The 23,883-nt window shown below is 40.1% G+C and overlaps 1 protein-coding gene across 1 annotated transcript in view; it reads right to left on the bottom strand.

Moving 5' to 3' along the window:
* LOC100542177 (crumbs cell polarity complex component 1) overlaps positions 1-4,741 on the bottom strand; it is a 111,062-nt gene extending 106,321 nt beyond the window's left edge. Inside the window, exons 1-2 of the mRNA XM_031554960.1 lie at positions 4,690-4,741; positions 252-1,205 (exon numbers count right to left, since the gene is read on the bottom strand). Of these exons, the coding sequence (XP_031410820.1) occupies positions 252-1,205; positions 4,690-4,741 (1,006 nt within the window). The remainder of the gene's footprint in view (positions 1-251; positions 1,206-4,689) is intronic.
* Between the last annotated feature and the right edge of the window lie 19,142 nt (positions 4,742-23,883).

The following is a 23,883-nucleotide window of genomic DNA, read 5'->3' as shown; positions in this document are numbered from 1 at the left end:
GAGTGCTAAGAAGATTTAAAAACTGGATGAGTAGAATCCCCCAGTTTGGCCTGACTTTTTGTCAAGCTGAAAAGCAGCCTTTCTGGAAAATAACTAGAAAATAATGAGCATGTGCTACTGCTAACCCCTCGTGCCTTCTTACCGGTGGGCAATAAGTTCCAGAGATCCCTAGGGTCACGCTGGCTCACCCCCGAGGCCAGGTTATGTTTTCAACACCCCCTGACAGCGCTGACGGCATCACATGCTCTTACCTGCTCTGCAGCTCGGCCCCGCGTACGGCCGGTAGCAGTCACAGTGGTAACTCAGCCACAGGTTGGAACAGCGGCCCCTGTTCTGGCAGGGGTGGTTTTCACACCAGTCCTTCTTCCTGCATCCTGTCTCGACGTTTAAAGAGGATTCAGGTGATGCATTCTCTGGAGTAATAACATTCAAGTCTATTTCAATATCCTGAAGACAGCCTACAAATGAAGGTGTAGAATGTATATTATTGATGTTAAGCTGAGAGCTGCTGCTAATGTTCCCCACTGGTAAGCTGCCCAAAAATGTGCTCTGAAATGCAAGCCTCACGTGATCATTATCTATCATAGCAGAAGTTTTATTGACACATGATTCTGTACAAGAGCTGTCAAGTAAATTAAGAGTAACAGCTCTTGCCAAGGTTACCTCCACTGAATGCCATTCTCCATCACTGACATTATGTGAAATATGCAAAAGAGCCCGTGGCTGGTTTTTGACTTGCACGGACAAATGTAAGTAGCCATTCAGTAACTCCAGCTTCACAAATGTGTCTTTCTCCCCTCGGTAAAACAGAAAGGCTGACGGTTGCACAGTCTGAAACCTCAGGTTTATATTATAGGAAAATTCCTCTTCAGTGGTTGTGGGATTCTTCAACCAAAGGAAACCATTTCCTTGAAAAGAAAATGTAGTTACAGTTTCACAGTGTATTCCAGTGTATCCAGGTGAGCATATGCAGCTGAATCCATGATGGCCATTTTTTAAATGCGGGATACATATTCCATTATTTTGGCATTGTTGATCAGTACAGCCATGGAGGATTTCTGTGCAGTTCCAGCCGCCGTAAAAAATCCCTTCTTTGTCTGCAGGTGGGCAATGGCAAGTGTAATTCCCAGGAAAGTTCTCACAGATGCCACCATTTTGGCAAGGGTTCATGTGACATTCATTGATGTCTTCATCACAGTGAATACCTAAAGAACAAAGAATTAGAGATTCCGGATTGAGCAACTAGAGCCCAGGATGGTGTTTTTAAGAACATGTGCTCAGTTAAATCATCTTTAACTTAAGAATGAAATTCACAGATTGAGCAGGGAGCTGCTGGAGCTTGACCCTGCATTCTGTCAGAGATCTGGCTAAGATGCACCACATCCACAATGAATGTGCAGTTGTCACATTTCAGGAATAGATGCATACTGTAGTTTTTCACGAATGAACAATAGATCTCACCTCTCCTAAAAAAAAGGAAAGCAGAAGTGACTTCTGGCCCATCAGCTATGATCTCAGACTGAGACAAGAAGGATGTGAGAGAAGCACTTGGAGGGATCTGAACCCATGTGATCCAGAAAAATATTCCTGGTATTGTATATCTACAGTGGAACGTTCTTTACCTTTACTATTTTCAAACTATAAAGTAAGAAAAGAGGAACAGATCATCTTCCCAAATACCCCAGGGATGGTGATTAAAGCATGAGTGATGCAGCCTCCTACTTCCTCTTCTCTTAGTTTCTGGTATACAGGATAAAAGGAGAGCTCCTCATCTTACCTTCACTGCAATTTGATAGGTTGTGAGCCAAGTAAGTATACTGGGTCAGGCTGCACAAAGGAAGACAAATCTGTTTGTCCTATAAAACTCATCAGCTTATCCCTTTGGACTACTGACCACCTACAAAATGGTAATTATAGTAACTTTTCTCAGGAGCATTTGGGTTGTTCACCCACTAATAGGGAACGTGAGCTGCATTTAAACCATTGTTAGACAGGTTAGTTTTACTCTACTGATGACGTGTTGTTGTGCTAGTAAGCATGAAATGGATCAGGGAAAACATCTTTCTTGTCTTGAAAGCATTCAACTGCTTTTTGAAAATTTATGCAAAATACAATCCTTAATATTTGCACTGTTCTAGATAAGAATATGAAATAGTAGCTTGAAAGATAACTGCAAAATATCAACAGTATAAAGTAATTTATAAGTGTAATGATGTCTGTCCCTGCAGCAGAATTGCCTTCAGCATCTTCTTGCTTGCTCACCATATGAGGTGCCTGCAGGTTACCTCAGTGGGTAAGATGAGACTCACAGAGCCACAGCCAGGTACTAGGCACCACACCTAGTTTTCCTAGTTTTACTTACAAATTCACATAGAGCTTTTATTTTTATAGCCAAATACAGTCATTTTTTCATGGAAAATTACAGAGCAGCATTCAGCCACAACGAATAGATTCAGATAGCAGCAGATAAATGTATCTACTAAGGCTAATTCCCTGCCTGTCTACTTTATTCAATCACAGCTGCAACTAGACCCATCTTAGAGAGAGGTAAGTTATGAGAGAGCCAGAAGGGAACTCAGAGTTGGCTGAGATTGTTTTAAAGATTAAGCAAAGTGAAGTGGTCACAGCACATATGTAAAAGGCCCTCTTAGCAGTGATCTTCCTCATTACAGTGTTCTCCTTTATTATAGCACACAGTTTCCGCTTGAAGCCTCAGAGTATCAAACACCACCGTGCCCTCCCTGGTCTGACAGCAGGGTTATACCGCAGCAGTCTCTCTGCTTTCCAGCCAGGCTTATATTTATTCCAACATGAGATGTCTGTATACCTTAATGTGTAGTGGCATCTGGCAGAAATATGAATCATCAGGACTGACTTTCCCAAAGTGATGTGCGCTTCCCAAACCTGTTCTGACTGGGGGCCAGAACAATGCCTGCTTTGCCCGGTTTATGGCAATTTCTGTGTTAGCGACTTGTCCTGCTTTTACTGCTCTGGTATATGAAAAGTGAAGTCACCGTGAGCTGTTTCCTGTTTCAGTCAATGTTTTAGTACATCTCCTGCTTTGACATCCAGAGCAGTGCGTCCACGGGTCTTGTAGACTGCTCGATCTTACTGTGACAGCTGTAGAAATATGGGTCTCATTGGGTTTTTGTGTCAGAGAGAAAAATTAATTCCTAAAAGCACTAGGATCAGGTTTGTACTTAGCTTTGCTATTGAGCCTTAGAGTGATCAGAGCAAACGTAAGGATTTATAGACCGGGGGCTGCTGTTAAACCTTTCATAGAAAAAAATATAAACCCACCATTTAAAAAGATCAACCAAGTGAATGGCATGCAGTGGTGCCTGTCCAGCAACTCTACTGCTGCATGTTCCACTCTGCACACATTTGTTCAGTATCCCAAGCCCCTCACCAAACTAGAAGTAAAATTAATGAAAAGTTTTCATGAATGTGCTAAACTTGTTTAGAAATCATATACCTTTCTGTCTTTAAATTTAGATAACACTTTTATAACACAAATATTGGTGTCTAACAAAGGCATAGCAGCAGTTTTTAAAACAGACATGCCATTTTTGGTATGTTATTTTCCTATAGAATGTAAAAACATCAGTTTCTAACTGTAAAGTGACTTTCATAGCATGACTTCATTATGTGCAATTTCATAAGCGTTTCAGTGACAGAATACAAATGCTTATTTTTAAGTAATTACGTTAATAATATGTTGTGAAATAATGATTTTGGAGGTACCTATATACATATTGTTTGTACATACATATAAACAGAGATTCAAATGGCTGATATTTCATAATAGGATTAGCAGAAACAGAAACATAAATATAGGTCACAGCAAAAAAGCAAGCAAACCATTTTTTCGTATCAGGAATAAATAAATCAGCTGTTCTTACAAGTGGGTGGTTGATACTGCTTGTTATCTGCCAACTGCTATGCAAGCAAAGACCACTGTCACTCAAGATAAAAGCACTCTAGATAAAAGGATTAGCCAATATTTATAGAGCTGTATAAGCAGTTCAAATAGCTCAGGTTGGAGGAGAAGATAGCATGTAAAAAATGAATTCTGAAAAGCAACTGTGAGGAACTGTTTTTTTCAGGGTTGCATACATTTGCTCAGCTAAACGTATATGTATTTTTAAAGTGAAGTCATTCAGCATTTTCTCTTCTAAATATATTACATGCCTACCTAAAATTTCAGAAAAATATATTGTGAATATTTTTTATCCTATTTCTATAGGTAATAAGTATTTCTTCCTCCTACAAAGTTTCATTCACAACAGAGGTGAATTCAAACAGCCCCTCTTACTCTGTTTGAAAACAGCACTCATAGCTTTTGTTTCAACTACTACTACTACAGGGTAGCTGTTCTCTACCCATTAATCTCTTAAACTATCTGCCTCAAATTTAGCAGAAAAGCTTTTCTTACAGAAGCAGAGTGACAAAAGCAATTTTTCAAGCCTACTTCTACTAAACACCTCTAATTTTCATTTCTACTAACCCGATATAAAACTGTTACCCAAATTACACTTTTCATACACACCTTTAGTTAGAAATCTCTTTCCTGTTCCTTGACACTTAATAAATACCACGCAAGTAGAAGCAAGTAGTCTGGACAGACAGCTGTGACGTGTTCTATACAGCCTAAGTGCACAAATTAGTACACAAAAAGAAAGTATTTACCTGTAAACATTGTCATTAAAGTGATGTAAACCTGTATCCTAGTTGCAACCATCTTTTTCTGAAGTAAAAAAAAATAGGTTTAGCATTTATGCAGTCCGCAAGTAAGTTTCTGCAAAATTCAAAGCAGTGCTTGGTATAAAGGCGTCTGTTCCAGGATTAGCTTGCTCCACTTCTGTACCTGCTGATGTAGTCTGATGGTGTATTTTGCCCAAGCCAGATCAACAAGGCTTAAAGTAAGACTCATTAAAGTGCTTACGCAATAGATATGTATTCTACTTACATTCTTTTTCAGAACGTTCAGTCTGAGTATGCTCTCACTGAACTCTGGTGGTGTTTTGTTGGGAGTCACATTTTGAGGTTCTGTTCAAAACTGATTTGTCACTCTTTTGATAGAATTTTTTCTTTTAAGGATCATATTCTCTTTGGTTTTCAAGTGGTTTATAAAACCAGACTAATCTTTTTGCAATCACTGTCATTCAAAAATCTGTCTATGTCCGTAAGGAAACAGAAAAGACCTACAGTTTGTCTGCTTTCTTTGTTTTGTAAAATGTTTTTGTTCCACTGACTGTCATTGTACCACTTACTAGAAATTAGCGTCTGCAGATTTTTGAATGTACTGAAGACAGAAAAAAAAACATTTATTGAAATACTTCTCTTCTTCTGCTCTTGAGCAAGACATTTTGATTTGGCCCTAATTTAATGAATGAAAAATAATTATAGAGCTTGGTAGATTGAAGTATTTATATCTGTGACAACAGACTTTTTCATATCACTTTATTTATATTATGAATTGCATAAAATATTGCTAGAGCAGTAACCCTGTGCAGTTACTGGGATACTTCCAAAGCAAGATAGCTTTTTCCCAGGTTGCTATTTATACCATCCAACTGACACACGACCAGCTATGCATTCAGATCTGTTTTTTTGATAGTTTCCCATTTTAAAACTTCAACAGTGAATCCTGAAGTCTCTTTCTGACTTATTTACTCCAGAATAGAAAAATAATTTTATCACTGAGTGAGAAATTATCTCTGCAGCCCAGATCTTTGTTCACAAAGGTTTGATCAAGTTGTGAAAGCTCCCAGGAAAATGTTTATTTTTTTGCAAACAGGTATTTACCAACTCCTTCCCCTCCCTCAACTCATTTCTTCATTAATTAGGAGATTCCTGACTTTGCGTTAAACGCAGTTTTAGGTTCACCAGAAGACCTGTACACAAGATACAATTTTGGATTCAGTTAATCTACAGTGCGTGGTTGTTTCCATTGTGGTGCCCAGAAAACTGCTTTTCCGTACAGCCTGTGACACAGTGTGATTATTCATATTATGAATTCAAATATCATGGAATAGCAATGTCATCCAGACTCTTTGAAAGGTAAGTAACTAAATTTTAAGCAAAAGGAAGTAAAGGTTGACAAGTTATTATGCAGGTACTTATCAGATGTCTTGTGCTGCAGCTCTAGCTGTAGCACTTATAATGCTTTTTTATTTGGAAATAACAAGAAAAATTGGAAGTTCTCAGCCTCCTTTTGCAACATGACACTGACAAATGTTCTGAGGTAAGATTATGAACATATGCTTTGTCACCAGGTTGGGGTAGACATATATTACTACAGCTCAGTGATGACATTGAGTTGCTGACACTCCAAGAATGAAAAACCTCATACCAGGGTATTTAGCAAACTGCCTGAAGCCATGTCATAACCATTAGCAGATTATTTTGAACAAGTGTCATGAAAAAGTGAGTTACAGGAGATGGTAGAGTCGAGTAACCTACTCTAATTGCTCCAAGGCTTTTAATAACAGTAATAAATACAGTATTTCCTTTGATATTTTCATATGCTAAACAAGGAAACTGATCTATATAAAGCCACTATAAATTGGGTGTAAAAATTGTGTAATTCCAACCAGAAATTAATTGTTGTTCTGCTGAGTATGGTTTGAGATTGTCCTATGTCTGCTCTAGTTATTTTCATAAAAGATGTGGATGATGGAATAGAAAGTTTGCTTATTAAGTTGTCTGTTAATGTAGAGTTAAAGACAAAATTTGAGTGTTATAAAGAAAAGGATTAGCTTTGTAGATGAATTTAAGAAATTGGAGTGATGGTCTGAAAAGTGTTGGATTAGACTGTGGAAGGACTAACTCAGTTCATATAGTCTTGGGTTAAAATAGTCACCAGTAAGGTGGAATAATCACATTTGTTTACAAAGTCTTGGTCATAGCTTAGCAGGAACATCAAGTTCACTTGTAGTTCTACTGCACTGCAAAAAAGGTTTGGATCAATTGGGAAGAGTTCACAGAAGAGTAATGAGAATAATCATAGGTTTTGAAAATATGGCTTGTGAGTAGGGACTGAAAAAGTCATGCTATTCAAGATAAGAGGAGGAAAGGGGATGTGGTTACAGTCTATTAGCGCAAAAAAAAAAAAAAAGAGAACACGTTGTCTGTGATCATAATAAACAAATGGGAAGTCACATTGCATCAAGAGGATTCAAGTCAGACTTTAGGAAAATATTTCTAATGCTAATAAGGTAACAAAGCCCTGGCATAAGGTATTCTGTCATGGCCATAGCATCTAGTTTGGGTCCTTAAAAATGGGTTGGTTGACAAAACCACACAGTGTGACATATCTGCTTGTCTTATGCTAGACAGACAAGCTGAGCAATGTCTGCACATCTATTCCTTCCCAACTTTATCTTCCTTAACTCTGTGATTTTCTTAGATAAAATAAATCCCAGCAACTGAGCCATAGGTGGGCCAAACTATTTATAAATACAGATGTATGTATACACATCCAGGCGTAAAATACAAGCGGGAGTAAATGTTAGAGAAACTTAAATAGTAGCATACCCTTTAGAATATGCTTTGTGGAAGATGAAGACAAAGAGTCTGCGATAATGCTTCCCCTACCTACATTTTATAGTTTTGGAAATGCTTGTTACAAAATCCTGCTTTAGGCAGAAAAAACTATTTTAGAGGGGACTCATTAAGACTGAACCCAGTGAAAAGATCTAGCAGTGCATATATTCTTCAGGCCTCCAGGTCTTAGCAGACAATCCTGGAAATTCTAACTTTGCCACATCTATGCTGATAATTGTGAAGAGATAATTACTCTTTGCTGGAAGGAGGAAATGCACGTTCATCAGTGAGTAAGCACAAGGCAATAAATTGACCATCTCCATGTCATCAAATTAAAATTCATGCTTCTGGGCATAAATCAACTGTCATGGAGGTCAGGAAGGAGGTTTTTCTCTTATGTACATCACGGTACAGAAATGAGGGGTATTTAAATGGATTGTATTCTCCTATTTTCCTTCAGTTGGATACTGAACTTAATGTGACCAGTAATTTGACCCAGTATGGCAATTTCTGTTACTGTCTTAGCAGGAAATGCTCATTTGAAATGAAAGGCAGAATACAGGGCAGAGCTGGAGCGTATGGAAAACTGTATACTTTACAACGGGAGAATAATAAGCATCCTAACATTGGGATAATTTGCACATGATAACTTTCACACAGATCTCTAGTTTTGTAAAGTTGTAAGACCTTCCTAGTTATTCCTTTCTTGCAGACAAATTCACTATTCTGCTTTTTTCCTCTTGCCATTTGAAATGGACATCTGAAGTTAATACTGGTTAGGAAAAAAAATTAAAATAGAAATAGAGTGCAATGACTTGGCTTAATCATTAAATATGTCATTCTAGCTGAGGAATATGGAATTCATAATGTGCCACATTCAGTATGGCATGCTGTAACTTAATCCTTTCAAATTTTGCTGGCCTGAACCTAGAGACTAGTTTGAATTTTCAGTAAAAAATGCTTTCTTTTTTAAAGCAGTTAAAAAGCCCAATCCCTTAATCTCTTCAATCATTACAGTTTTTTTGAGAGAAGTACTTGGAAATGTTTTTTCCACTTGTTTCACATGTTTTGTCACACCTAAAACAGTTTTCATTCCAAAAAAAAAAAAAAAAAAAGTACATGTAGGTGATTAGTTGTTTAGTGAGATTTGGTGTGTTTATTTTATTTTATAAATATTGGAAACAGCCGACTGATTTAAGCATTGGCTTTGGTTTCTGAGTAGATCAGGCAGCCTTTTCCACGTGCCTGCTTTGCAGTGCTCCGTACACAAGGCTGTGTGAGCGGCACAGCCAGAGGTCAGAAAAATATCGCCTGCGAATGGCACGGGGCCATGTCCTAGACGGGCAGCATGGCAAAACTGCTGCTTGTAGCCTACACCTTCATCCCATATTTTGATTAACACAGCCAGCCATGTGGATCCAATTGTAGGATTAGGGTCTGAATCTGGAGTAAAGAGAAACGTGGTGAAGAAATATGTCCCTGCATGGCACTCATTTTCCTTTAATTTCCCTATTTTTAGTCAGCTTTATATATTAGTAAAAGAAGCAGCTGCTGTTGTGGTTGACTGATGGAGGGAAGAATGAAAATGGAACAGTGGCAGCCTGGTTTTCCCGGGCAGCATCCTTCCTGAGCAGGGTTTCTGGCTGCACTAACAACGTGCATGCAGCTCACTGACATGAGCTAGGAAGGACTGATGGGAGAGCAGCAACAGACAGGGTGTGAAAGGCAACAGTGGAGAAAGATGATAGATTAAAAAAGAAGGACAAGTAAAAGAAGGAAGAAAAATTTCAGTGGAGAAATATTATAGGGGATAATACTAAGAAATAAATTTCTCACTTAGCAAATAAGATTTTGGAGATTAAATGGCCAAAAAGGCTAGACAACCAGTCTTCCACTCCAAGCAAGTTCAGGACATCATTCAGAAAATAAACTGGAATGGTTACTGGGTTTCATAGATTTTGATGAATATATATCTGGTTATGTACTAGGTATTTGGAAATGAAGAAAGTTATTTCTTGTTGTATTTCCAGACTATTTTCTGTGTATTTTGTTCAGGCATTTTTCACGCTTTACCTTTCAGAAGACTACTGCTGCAGTACGATTTCTGAATTCAAACCATTAATTATCTGATTTGCATTTTTTGTAGACTTATGAGCTTGTACATTCAGATGATGTGTGTGCATTTGAACTGAAGTGTATCCGGAGGGATCTTAAAGCAACCAATACCTTTGAGTTGTTTAATTAGACCATACAAGGTCATGTTTCATTGACTTAAAAATCTGTTTGGAGCATATGATTCACTCTGGAATTGGAAAACAAATGAATTTTCACCTTTACAAACATGTAAGGGCTTTAAAAGAGTGCTTGCTGTTGATGAACACTTCCACTGAGAAATGTGACTAGTCTCCCCTAAGAGGGATTTTCTACTTTGTCTCTTGTTGGCTGCTTCTATCTTGCTTTAACTGAGCTGGGCAAGCACAGCCACTGTGCTGCCTGGTGTGGCACAGCCTCTGCTTTGAAAATAATCAACCATCTGCAAGGCTTTTCGTATTGCTAAAACAAGTCTCCACGATGCACAGAAGTGATTGTATTTACATAACTGCATTGTCAGTCAATATTAAGAGAATCTGAAAAAGCCAGCAAGCTAGAAAATCATAGTTTTAATTGGACCTATAGAACTTAATTGGGGATGGAGACCTGAGAACAGAAAAATATAAACTATGTATAACATACATAGCATGTGCATTTTAAGCTGTGGATTGAATAGCTGTATAAATTGTATAAAGATGATCTTTGTTTATAGTTTGTAATTATGTTTCTCTGTTCCTATAGGATGTATTGGTACATCCTTATCATTTTAAATGCAGAAGAACAACTACTTTACCTCAAACTATCCAATTCTACAATTTTTTTTATAAGGCAATTACTCTACCTGATGGATTTTCTTTCCTGTGTAAATAGCTGTGGCTTGCTACAGACTAGTAGTAGATGCAGAAGACCTTGGATTGTAAATTGTCATCAAATTCAATAGCAATGGAAATAGCAGGAGATCATACTCTTTCGACTTTTTCATTTCTCTTATTCCATTCAATGTTAGTTCTTTTGAAGTGTGAAAACTCACCTAAACAACATTTAGGAATGGTTTATCTAAGATTTTCATATATTCCTGAAGCTGGGAAGCCTGACACCTAAGCAAGTGTCATTTTCACCAGGTCACATAACCATCCTACTGGGAACATGATGGACATCAGCTAAAATTGTATGAGCATGGTGTGGATTTTTGGCCATCATTTTTGAGGATGACCCGCTTCATGCTAGAGGTATGTGATATAGCTAGTCTTCCTATTGTTGTGCAGATATACTTGAAACAAATCATTTAATTCATTTTTTCTATTTGTTACTACAGCTAGTGACTGAACACAGTGTTCTGGCCTCACACACAGGCCTAGTAACAGATTCTTAAATCCTCTCTGTTAAGAAAATATGGTGCCCATACTACAGCAACTACAGCCATAAAAGTATTGATCATTATGATACTCTGTAATAGTGTGTTTTTAACACAGCCAGACTCTAAGAATCACAGCAGTGGGAGAGCAATCAGAATCAGATCCACCAAATCTACTTCTAGCAGTTAATTATCAGCACAAATTAGCTATCTGTACTAGGCTTCTTTTCTTTTATGAGACTGTTTATGGAAAGTGCAGAGTTCAGTGTCAGCCAGAGAAAGTGTGCTTTCCTTAATCCATGTGTTTCAAAAAATCAGCAGAAGTCCTTTTCTAAGTAAATTCTTTTTTTTTTTTCTTCTAAATAATGGGGTAGACATCCAGGTAATCAGTAAAAGGCTTGCTTATATTCTTTAAACTTTACGTAGCTGAAGAAATCAGAGTACCTAAACAGAAACAGTTTGTGCCTTATTTTAGCCAGAGTTTATCTGAAATGTTGCAAATGGGCAGACATAAGAATATTAGGTTTTATCACTTCTGTTTCTCCCACTGGCAAGCCCTGAATAATTAAGAGCTAATTTCTACAGGGAACAATTTGTATGAAAGAGCTTTCATGTAGTATATCACATAAAATTAATTTTGGTGTTCACTTAACCAGCTTATTTTTATTTTTCGTTGTCCAAACAGCTTTTATTTCCCTGAGAAGACAGCAGACCTGGGTCTCATCAGTGATAACTAATTGCCAGCAAAGTATAATTCTCCCAAGTCTGATCAAAGAAAAAGCACTAGTGATCAGTTTTTAGTTGGAAATTGATTAAAACTGGGGTATGTATACGTATATATATATACATACATACATACATATGCACGTACATATATAAAATCGGGAAGAGTGGTGGATAAATCAAACGTTGTGTTCCCATTCAGAGGAACCTCAAACCAAAGAAATGTCAACCTTTAGAACCTCTAGAAGTTCAACAAAGGGAAGGGAAGTACAACACCCTGCACTTGCTGAGGAGAAGTCTCATGCACTGAGCCATGCATAGGCTGAGTGGTTGCAGTGCTGGCTAACAAGTTGAATGGGATTCAGCAATGTGCCCTTGCAGCAAACAGGACCAACAGCCTCCTGGGCTGAATTAGGACAAGAGTTGCCAGCAGGTAATGGAGATGACCCTTTGCCTCTGCTCGGCAATAGTGAGATCACATCAGGCTCCTCAGATAAAGAAACAAGTGGAAATACTGGAGCAAGTGCAGCAAAGTATAATGACAATCTTTAATGGTTTGGAAAATATGTCTCTGAGAAAAGGCTGAGAGAGCTGAGGTTGTTCATCATAGAGAGGAGAAGGCTCAGAGGCATCTTCTCAGTGCATATAAATACCTGAAAGCAAGGGAGAAGACTTCACAATGCAGCTCAGTGAAGATACAGTGTGCTTAAGTTTACCCTACTTTGAACAAGGGGGTTGTGTGAAATGATTTCAAGAGGAGTCTTCCAGTTTCAAAATTAAATGAAGAAAAAAGAAAAAATTAAAGCTTCTCTTAGCCTTCACATGGTTTTTATCCTTGAAGAACCATTGAATGCTTGATCTTGCTGGCATGGCTGCCAGCAATAGAAGTCTACCTAAGACCAGATCACATAAGTGTGAGATCCAGCTACAGTGATAACCTTCTTTTAAATGTAAAATGCTGTATGTTGTATGTAACAGGTACAGGTGAGAAATCTGAGACGTGGCTGTACTGTAAAAAATAAGAATGTTTGGATTCTTTAATCCCTTCATCCTCTATGTAGGCTTGTCAGTATTAAATCAAGAAGGTTTAGAAGATTATATGCGCATGACAGCCCTGAGGATTTCCATCATTGTGATTTTCCTTCCAAGCACTCTTTTTTTTTTTTTTTTGAAGAGCGTAATGACCTATGACAAGCAAGCTTTATTCTCTGTGGAGTCTGACACTGCTTCTTTTTAATGGATCAGACAGTTTGTGATACATCAGTACAAGACACTTTCTTTCCCATGTCAACCTAGGGTACCTGTTCAATATTTCCCATCTGTGCTGACCTGTGTGATCAAGAGGTCGTGTCCTGAAGTCAAACCCAGAACCAAAACACTCACTTCTACCATGGGCCAGACTATTAATGTAACCCATTTAATTTACGTCAAGTTGGAACTTGACATTCAATTTCTCAGTCCAGAAGCAATTACTTTTAAAGGAACATGCCAACAATATAGCTTCGCTTAGAATAGTGAAAGTTCAAAAGGGTAAAAAACATTTCACACCATAAATAAAGAATTGATTATACTTGGAAACAAAGTTTGTAATTACTACTGACATTTCTGAGCCTAGATGAGGTGCCTTTTATGCTTTAAAAACTGATTTCATTTATGCCACTGGAATTATGGGAACCTTATGTAACGGTCTATAAGTCTTTTGCTGGTGTTTTAAGGATAAAGAAGAAAACAAGAATATTTTGCAGAACACTGGGAAAAAATGTACCTTTTGTCAAAGGAGGGTGCAAAATTCATGGTGAGTGTTTAACCTTTTCAGGAGAGGAATTCCTCTGCCTACTTTCACCTAAATAGCTCCATCAGCAGGACCACATGCTCTGAGTGGACTTTCCGTGATGGGATTCGTCACAGATACTTCGAGCAATAGCATCTCTCAGAGAAGGCTCTAGTGACTGTGTTGAAATACCAACTAAGTCCAGTATTTTGTTGATGTGTAGCAGATGCTACGCGTATGCAGTATTTCATGGTCTCTTTTAGGCTAAGAGGTACAGGCAGAGTACAGAGAGCAACACTGGTACTAAAATGCTGATGCTAGTTCAAATAAACTGCATACCTCCACATAGTAGGGCAACTTACACATTTTGTGGGAAGTACGTAGAGCAGTTTACCAAATAAAGTTCTCTCCTGAGGGTGGACCGGAATACCATCCTTCTGCTACAAGTTATTTGGAGATGTTAACATGTAAGAAATAGTATTTCAAAGGCATGTAAAACAAGCATGTAAACAGAAAAGCTAAGCTGTATAAAACCTGTGACCTTGACAAGAATTAAGTGATGAATGGTTTTGCACCATTTAAATTTAATGCCATAGCAAGACAATGGCAGCCTGCATACTTTAATCTGAAATAAATTTACTCAAGCATCTTGATTTTTTTTCCTGAATATGGGCCAATATTGCTGGCATATTGAATATATACAGGTTTGGCATGCAAACATTACACATTTCCCACTGTCAGAGGACATGCAGTTAAAATAATTAATTAGTAATGAAGACCAACATAAACTCTGCTTGTTAATAAACATGCTGCTGCAAATCTTGACGAAAGGAGTAAAGACAAATCTTTCATTCTTGCCACAAAACAAACCAGCCAGAAAACTGTGCACTTCAGAATAGAAAAGATGAAAGTTGTGGACCTTTTAAATTAGTGATCAAAGAAAGGCTTGCTCTAAGCAGAGCAATGAAGTACTCTGAAGAGCTGTAATGTATGCGTCTACAGATTTATATATATGTGTACGAGTTCACACATGCATATGTACATGCATATATTGTTACATGTACAAGCATATGATTCAAAATTACTTGCCCACATGCTATTTCTGAAGGAACTCCTTCAGCTTCTTTAATGTCACTCTTGATTTCCTCTGTTGTGGGGGAAAGAGAAGTAATGCCTTTTAAATGTTTGGCTGTATAATTTACCGTATTTCCAATAAACTAGATTTTAACGGGCTTCACAATGGTTAAATAATTAAGGCTGTTTTCAAAATAATCTATTGAGTAAAACATTGAACTATTAAATTGGTTCATTTTGTTTATCGCTTGAACTTTGACCGTAAGTGTTCTTTTAATTAGAATATATTGAGGAAGTAAAATATTTTAGTCCCATAACACAGATCTTCTCTGTGCTATCTACTCATTGAACACTTTCTCCAGGTTAGTGAGGACAATACATGTAGATTTAGAGTTTGTTTCAGTTCGAGGACCTGCTTGACTTTGTAATTTGACCAAAATGATGCCTCTCTGTAGGATACAGTGCTTAAAAGCAGTTCCTGAGATGGAGAGTCAAATTTTTAGGAGGATGCACAAAGTTCTGCCGTTAGCTTAGTCTGCCCAGTTCCTTTAGTTTCCCAGAGTTTGTGCACATGTAACTCTTGAAACTCTGCTTTTAGTAGTGGTTGTGTTTGTCTTCAGTCTGCATATATCCACAGGGGAGCTATGTGCGTACGCAAGAAACACCTCATTTGAGGAAGAAGCATATAGGGTTAACTGTAATGCCAGTGATGTGAGAGACATGTAGAACATTCTACATTCTGTAAGCACACAGAGTGGGAGATACATGGCAGTTTCTGTTTGTAATAGGGAAATATTACTGTGTTTTCAGTAATAGAAAGGGTATGGCAAAAGGAATACTATGTTTGGTTCCAGGCTGCGTAAGATATTGCCTGTTACGCTCAGGCCAAGCAAGCAAGAAACAAAAAGGCTGGAGAGACTTAGGGAAAGATGGAACTGAGCGGGTTCATAAGCTCAGCCAAGAGGTGGCTAAATGGGATTGTAAGAGAATATAAATATCAGAGATGTACCAATTAAAAAGGCTAGGAAGAGTTTATTCTCAGTATTCAGAAAGAAAGTAAGTAGGCACAAATCCCCAGAAGGAAAATTCTCACTGAATATTTGGACTATTTTTAGCAGTCCTACAACAGAATGACCCAGTAGGAATGAGTGCCACAGAAATAATGAGTGCTTGAAAAGCATTATCCCTGCTGCCAAATAATACACAACTGTCTTTTTCTCTTTACCTACATATATATGTATATATATATTTTCTTTTTTTAAAGTTAAGAGCACTTTCTGCAAGTATTCCTTAAATCTAAGGATGCTTTCTGCAGGACCTGGGAGCTTATGGCTGAAAATCCATCCGTCCCCTCCTCCTCCCCTTCGAGGAAGAAAGCTCTTCATGCTAAAAAGTGTTTATGTGCAACAATGTTTAACGCAGAGAGATGTGCCAGATTTCAAAATATCCACTGCTCCCAGGCTCTGTCAATCATGTCGAACTACATTATACAATTTAACATATCGGCGTAACCAGAGAAAATAGATCATAGTAATGAAGGGTCAACTGTGAAATTTTAAGGTATAAAATTGTATACATGTTCAGAAAATGACATTGGTAGATGCTATCTAGCACTTCATTTTCTATATTCCTAACTAACACACAAACCCTTGATATTTGTGCGTTCTTCCAGTGCTGAATAATGCAGCAATATTTTTGCATTTCCAATGCAACTTGCAACAAGGAGAGTTATTTCTGAGAGTCATTTTCATTCCTTATGAAAAAATATACATTACTTATATTAGGGTGAATCAGGTCTTGGGGCTAGTTCTGGAAATTTTTGCCATGAAGTGTTCCAGAGCTCATTTCTTAATGATCATAGTTCAGCTTTAACGTTTTGGGAGGTTCAGGTTGGATATTAGGAAAAATGTACTCTCTGAAAGAGTGGTTGGGCACTGGCGGGGCTGGTGGGTCACCATCCCTGGAGGTGTTCAAGAAAAGAGTGGATATGGCACTGAGGGATATAGAATAGTGTGTATGGTGGGGATGGGTTGACAGTGGATGATCTTTGTGGTCTTTCCATCCTTTACGATTCTATGATTATTCATTAATAAATCTTCACAGCGAGTAGAAATACTCTTCCACCAAAAGGTTCCTTCCTACAGCAGGAAGAATAGGAACAAGCTAAAGCTTTCAACAGAGCTTCATTTTATCTCATTAACAGGGGACCTCTGCACTGCTGGTGCCTATGGTAAGTTCACAGTGTGTATCTAGAACCTGAAACTATTTCAGTGTCAGCTTAGCATCAAATATAGTAGCTGGGTCTGATACTGATTCACAAATACATCCTTAATGCATTGTTTGAATGCTTATGATCATATTGGACTGTAGCCTTTTTTTTTTTCCAATATTTCTAAAGTGCAGATAATACTTATGCAGTTCACAGAAATTGTATGAATGAATTTGCTTGTGTTCGGGAACTGTTCAGACCTTCAGTGAGGTGAAACCCAAGTTGCAGATTATTGAGGTAAATGAAGAAAGATGATCAAGTGATAGCAACACAAGGTACAGACTTACACAATCTGTTTTCTGCAAAGTCTTCCACTAAACCAGAATTTTTTAACCCGTGACAATCTCTGAGTAACCATCACAAAAACAGTTTCATTTAAACAGTTGCTCAGTCTGCTGCCATGCAGAGAGCCAAATTAAGTAATAAAATGAACTTTTGGGAAAAAAAAAAAAAGTACTTCCCAAAATATCTCTAGATGTAGGTCTATAATGAAAGGGCTGATGTGAGTAAACAAGTCAGTCTTAGCAGCTTTGGTGGTTTGTATGGCTGGAGCATGTGAACATTATGCTTGCTTGCCCTAAATGGTATTTCTTGCAGCACTAGCTGCAGATAGGAATATCCCATGAGCTCTGGATTGGAAACTGGTAGAAAAACGGCAAATTCATAACTTTCTCCAGTAATAACCAAACTTCCAGTATGCTGTGGATGTTTTGAGGTACGCGTACATCTTACAGCCAGTATGGTGCAGTGTGCAATCTGCAAGTGCAGCTTCAGCCTTCCTTCTGGGTGCTATCCAGCGAGATGCTCATCCATGCACACCACATATGCAATGAGTTGGAGCTGGAAGCTAAGCACATGAGAAGTGAATAGTGCATATTGTAAAGAGAACAGCTTGATGAATAGTGAATGAAGGTGTTGTGAGGATGCTGTGAATGCGCCGTGTCCTGGATTCTGCAACTGTTTACAAAGCTCTGCATCTTTCCCTGGAGTTGTGCACAGGACAGGGCTAAAGAATACATACTGTAATTCAAGAGAATATCCTGACCAGTTCCAAACTCCAAGAAAAAAGGGGTGATGGCAGAACTCGGTGACAAAAGTAGAGGACAGGGGAAACTCAAATGATCAATTTTGATGAAAATGAGAACAGCTACTTACCAGGATGCTGTAGATTGAAGAAAGGTTAAAAAGTATTAGAGGACAAGATCATTAAAGCCTGTCCAAATGTTCTTTCAAGATCAGAGACTTAGGAGAGATTGAAAAAGTACTTTAAAGTGCTAATTGTCTTTTTCTCTGTTGGGTTTTCACAGGCAGCAAGTGCCTGCCAGACCCTGAGGGCATCCTGTGTTGATACAGCATTGCTACACTGGTCCTGTAGTGCTGGGGCTGCAGAGGTTGATGGGGAGCAGAGAGGAGAAATCCCCCCCTTCTTATGGTTCTGAGCACAGGAGTGTAGAAAGGAGTTCACAGTCCAGAACAGAGATAGGGCAGAACTGCAGAGTTAGGTCTAGGTAAACAGGAACTTCTTTCCCATGCTCAGAAAATGGGAGTATATTTCCCCATTTTGCTGCGCAGCTGACCAATGCCAGCAAGCCCCCTAAAGGTCTCACTTTTTAGAGATCCTTTTACAGCAACCTAACAGTATAGTTAGAATGAATGAATTGTGTCTGGGTGGAAAATATGTATGTTTGCACTCCCTTTACAGCCTCTCTACAATTCCAGAATGGTAAGTAGCTGGTGCATACATCAAATCCTGTAAATAAAAAATCCTCATTCTTTATTTCATGTGTTGTATTTGGAATTTTTCCTTAAACCAGCTACCTCTGAATGAGTGCTTGATGGTAGCAACATTTGCCCTCTCAAACCTTTGTTTGTACAGGAATAATCACTAACTAGCTGTAACTCCTGGCCTGCTGATATTAAACTGGGCCTAAGCTCCACTGAGACACTGAGATGGCTCTGGGCATCTTCCTGACTTGTACTGGAGATAAAATCATGAATCCAGTGCACAGAACCCACGTGCTGACCGTGACTTTCTCACTCTGGAAGAGATGGGTGCTGCTGTGACCCACCCAACCACAGCTGTCTGCACAGCCATTGATCAGCACTTCCAGCTGACTTTCTGCTTTGGCAAGCCCTCTGCCAAGCCATTTGGGACACATCAGAAAAGTGGCACCTCGGTCTCTGGGACCGTTTCTTTGTTTGACAAACCATAAAGCAAAGCTGATGTGACCAAGCACACTGCCCACAGCATAGGTAGGAATCTGACCTAACCTGCTGTAGTGCCAGCAGATTGGGGTAACTGCTTTTATCCATTTTTGGCCTGCAAAAGACTGGGAGAAGGTGCAGCCCACAGCTTTCTTTCCTGATCAGTGGAAAAGCCCTAACAGAGACAAAGAACTTCTGCAGTAATCAGGAAGGACGTCTCCTTTGCCCTAGGACCTTGAAGAATTTTGCATTAGGAGGGATCCTAACGATTATTTTCACAAAGGAGGATTGGGAAGGGAGAAGAAAAAGCCTTCCAGCTCAAGCCAGCCCAGCTTCTCTCTTCTTTTGTCTCCTTGCAGTGAAAAAAGAGTCTCATTTTTTCTTTGTATTTTCTTTTTTCTCCTGATCCTTTCCTTGGACATAGAAAAAAAAAGCTGGTGAATGCCCCTTAAATAGTCTTGTCTTCTGTCTTCAGAATAAAGAGAAAATAACCTTTTAAACTGTGATGATGGCCCATGAAACGCAGTTAATTAACCTGCTGTGATGGAGGAAGGCTTGACTGCTGTGGTGTGAACAGCTGAAGGATAGATGAGGAAACAGAGAAAAACATTGGAGTTTGGGGACAAGATGAGAACACAGCTATTTATCTGCTTGATTTCCTTTTTGGAAGACTCACATCATTTATGTTTTGTGTAATTCTGTCACACATAGAAAGGAGGCTAGAGAAGTATGTCTGGCTGAGACACAGGCAGCCCTATTACCTGCTGAGTGCCCTGCCAGCAGCAGCATCTGAAGATGTGCAGGAAAATGGAGGCCCAATGCTCTGTGTATGCCTGTGCTTCTTACACCCTGGCTGTGCAGAGAGTCTGAATGAACCATTTTTAAGACTAGTCCCATGTGTCCAGGTCGAGGTTTTCTTTAGTTAGCTGAGTGTTCAGTACTCTGGCTGCACTGCACTGGCTGGCTATTTATCTGTCTCATCTTCTGGTTCCAGGAGACAGTTTCTTTCCCCCATGTCTATGCCAGAAATTCAACACGCATACGACTCCAGTCTGATCATATCATTCTCTCTTGCAGCAGTCCAACATGCTGGGAAAAGGGCCAAGGAGATTTAAAAGGGAAAAATAGAAAACACGACAAATAAAAAGGCCAAAAAACCCACTTAGGATCTCACGGTGCCAAAGTGAGCAGCAGTGCTGCTGGCACAGCTGGCCCACAGTGGATAACAACACACCAGAAGTGATCAGAACCTCGTCAGCCAGCACTTTTCTGCATGTCAGCAGGCAGTAGGCACTCTGCCTACAGACTGTTTGGTGGCTTTGCTCCTTCACACTGCTACTTCAGCTACATGAACAGCCCCATCCCTGCTGGTGGCACGTCCCCTGGCAGCCCACAGCCACATAGGCAGCTCTATCCCTGCTGGTGGCACGTCCCCTGGCAGCCCATGCTACTCCCTCTCCCTCCTCGAGTTCCAGTCAGTGCTGGAATGTGACATTTGACAGAGCCTGCAGGTTCAAGACTCCTTAATTCTGACACGGTGTTAAGTTTATTACAACCTGGTGAAACGCATCACTACCAAATTCATAGCTCTGCTCTCCTCCTTTCCCACATGTTTTCATGAGGAAAGTGAGAAGCTGGACCTTTCAAATAACACTCTGTTTTTAAAAAGTGTGATGCCAGAGCAATACAATATATGCACAATATGGAAGGATGAAGTTCCAGGATAACTGCTGCCTGTAGCCAGCAGTAACAAATCAAAAGACTTTTAAATGAAAGCCCAGTCTATTAAAAGTGCTTCTGTGCCAGGGGGCCAGCAGACCAAGGTAATATCAAAAATGTTGGGCTTACTATTGCAGAGTACTGAGACCTCTTGAAATCCGAGCGTCCCCAGACCCTCTGACTTAGAAGGGAGCTGGAGAACTTTAACCCTTTGTAGAACCTGCTCACAAATTTTCTGTCTTTGATGTGGGACAAGGTAAATATCTAAAGGGCTCCAAAAATCACAGGCTGGGAAAAATTCACCACACCAGGATTTTTAGAATCAAATTGCATGAATAAGTCTGGTTGCAAATGAGTTATTTGAGTTACCAAATGGGGCAGATTTGATCCTCTCAGGACTTCTAGTCCTGAACTGATTATTTTTCAGTTCAGCTGAATAATCAGCATCTGCAACAAGAAATAGCAGACGGTATTTCTTCCCCTCTCCCAGCTGGGTGGGGCAATACTTTATCTCTGACATAGGCTCCATTATCTCCTGCCCTTGGGCCTGAAGACTGTAGCCCAGTTCTTCAACTGACTTACAGCAATGTGCCATCTCATTCAATAAGAAACGATGCCATTTTATACTTGTTACAAAAATCGACAAACGTCCCCAGATGTGATGACACTTTTTCACTGATTTCAATGGCTTTTGGATATGGCCCTCATGATTCAGACCCCGTGGATTATTATTTCTTCACAATACTTGGAACAGCATACTATGCTTAAAATCTTCTGTTAATGCTTTACTGAGGAAAGAAGCGTATTAAAATATTGAATGCCATATATTAAAGAAAATCTTTGTCTGTTTCAGAGGGAACCTGAGGTTTTACACCTAAAACATATATGGATATTCAGATGTGGAGGCCAGAAGAACTGGCCCTCAGCTGCAGAAATGCAAGGCTTTGGGATCAGTGAGATGTGCTGACACCCAGATGAAAGAATCTGACTTTTTGTCTTGCAGAAGGGCAGTTGGCTTAGTTCAGATACATGAGATAAGCACCCATAAACCCAGTGATCCTGATCAGGGATTCATCTGCTACCCAGAATCATACTACTGCAGTCAACTCCAGTCCTTTGTATTCCTTAACTCCCATTAGAATGTGCTTAATTTATCATGAATTTGGCTATAATTGGAGAAAGTGGACTTTTGAGCATCAGAATGAATGTTTCCATTCCATCTTACAGGCTCTCTGCTTAGAAATAGAAGAGTTAAATTGGAAGAAACATACAAAGACTCACTAGTCCACCTACGTGACCACTTCATGGAAACCCACAAGTTCAAGCCACAGCTTCAGCAGCCAGGTCATGTCCAGCTATTAGAGCACAGCCCAGGGTGCCAAGCACGCTCACCACCTACTAGAGCAATGCTGCTGTTTTCTCTACAGATATCTGTAGAGAAGTGCCTCATACTCCACACAGGTCAGGAAGAAAATAGTTTAAAATTTAACCCATACAGACGCATGCAGGCAGTGAGTGAGCTGACCACTAGCACATTACCCTTGTCCTGACATCAGTTTGCAGCCAGGTGATGAAAGGCATTTCACCAGCAGCTTTTAGAGCCACTCCTATTAAAGGCTGCTCCTGACCTGAGCTGTCTAAGCACACCGTTTGCTAAGAATAATTATTTTAGGGTTGTTGTTTTGTGTTTGTTTGTTTCTTTTTCCTAATTAAGTGTACATTGAGTATCTAACAGGGATGTCAATAACTGAACTTACACAAAGTCTTCAGGTGAAATCACTTGCACAAAGCATCAGCAGGAGTGTCAGAGTCCTCAAGACTTGGAGCAATGCTCCAAAGAGCTTTGCAGTTTGATTTAGAAGGCTAGCTATTGACAAAATGGATTTAAGACTAATAGATTTAATAGATTCTGACACTTGTTTGTCTTTCAGACTTGATCAGAGTCTGCCTGCACGTGGGTCCATTGACTCCTGGGGAGCAAGGGAGTCCCCAGCACGACTGAAAGCAGTGGAACCCTAACCAGACCAGAACGATGCAGGTGAGGGCAATAGATGGGACCGTGAGGATAAAGGACTAAGCCTAACGAAGGGCCCACCTCCCCAGCTGTCTCACAGAGCACGGAAGATGTTAAAGAGCAGGAGAGGGAGCAAAAGAAGCCCGGTAGCTGGACATCGCTGGAAGGAAGCGGGGAGAACGAAGCAGCGTCGAAAGGGGAGCGCGGAGAAGTAAGGCTGTAACCGGCACGGCTGGGAGCACCGCGCTGCGCTGCAGAACAGCGGTGCAACAGCAGCGCGCAGTGACGGGACGGGGAAGGACAGCTGGGGGGGAGCGGAACCGAGCCAACTGCTCCGCTGCCGATCCGGAGAGAAAGCCGCGGGGATTTCCGACTGCGAGTTGTGTTCTGCGTGTGCTGCTGTGTCTGTGTTCTGCGTGTGCTGCTGTGTCTGCTGAGCTGCAGCGATCAGTGATGTGAGCCAGCAGGACGCAGAAGGGTTGGGAACTGTGCAGGCAATGAATGAGGAAGAGAAGCCTGGTTCCATGAGTTTCGCTACGGATGTTTTCTGCTTAGAGTAAGGGCACGGAGAGGCAGAAGCAGACTTTGGGCCCAGAGTTGCACAACTCAAAGCCAGCGTGTTAGTGGCTGTGCTGAACAGTTAAGCTGTGTTAGACACAGACCTCAGCAACTTGTCATTTGTAGGATTGTGTCTCTCTTCTTAGGAGCATGGCTGTACGCACCATTTATTTTTAATATCAGCTGTAGCATATCACCACACAACAGGCTGCATTTATAAGAAACTGGGCGTTATGCTCCCAGGGAGAAGTGTTCCTTGCAGTTCCAGTGCATCTCTGTAGGGCGTTGGAAGGAGTGCAGGGATGAGAACACTGGGTCCGGGGCACTGCCACTCGGTAAATGTTCTCTGGTTATTGCTTGTTTCTTTGTTTTTTCACGCGTACAACACAGCAACCGTGCACACTGAGTTTCAAACTCGTGTCGCTAACGGAAGTTTGTGCTTTAACCCAAACGTGGTTACCACCAGCAGTCTCAAAGCCCCACGGAACGGCCGCCAGAGGGACCCCCGCGCCGCCCGGACACGCGTCCCCCGCCCCGGCTCCCCGTCTCGCAGCGCT

Source organism: Meleagris gallopavo, chromosome 10, assembly GCF_000146605.3.
Source record: "Meleagris gallopavo isolate NT-WF06-2002-E0010 breed Aviagen turkey brand Nicholas breeding stock chromosome 10, Turkey_5.1, whole genome shotgun sequence".
NCBI classification, from domain to species: domain Eukaryota; kingdom Metazoa; phylum Chordata; class Aves; order Galliformes; family Phasianidae; genus Meleagris; species Meleagris gallopavo.
The sequence above is the reverse complement of the archived record's forward strand: the minus strand, read 5'-3'. Positions and strand labels throughout refer to the sequence as shown.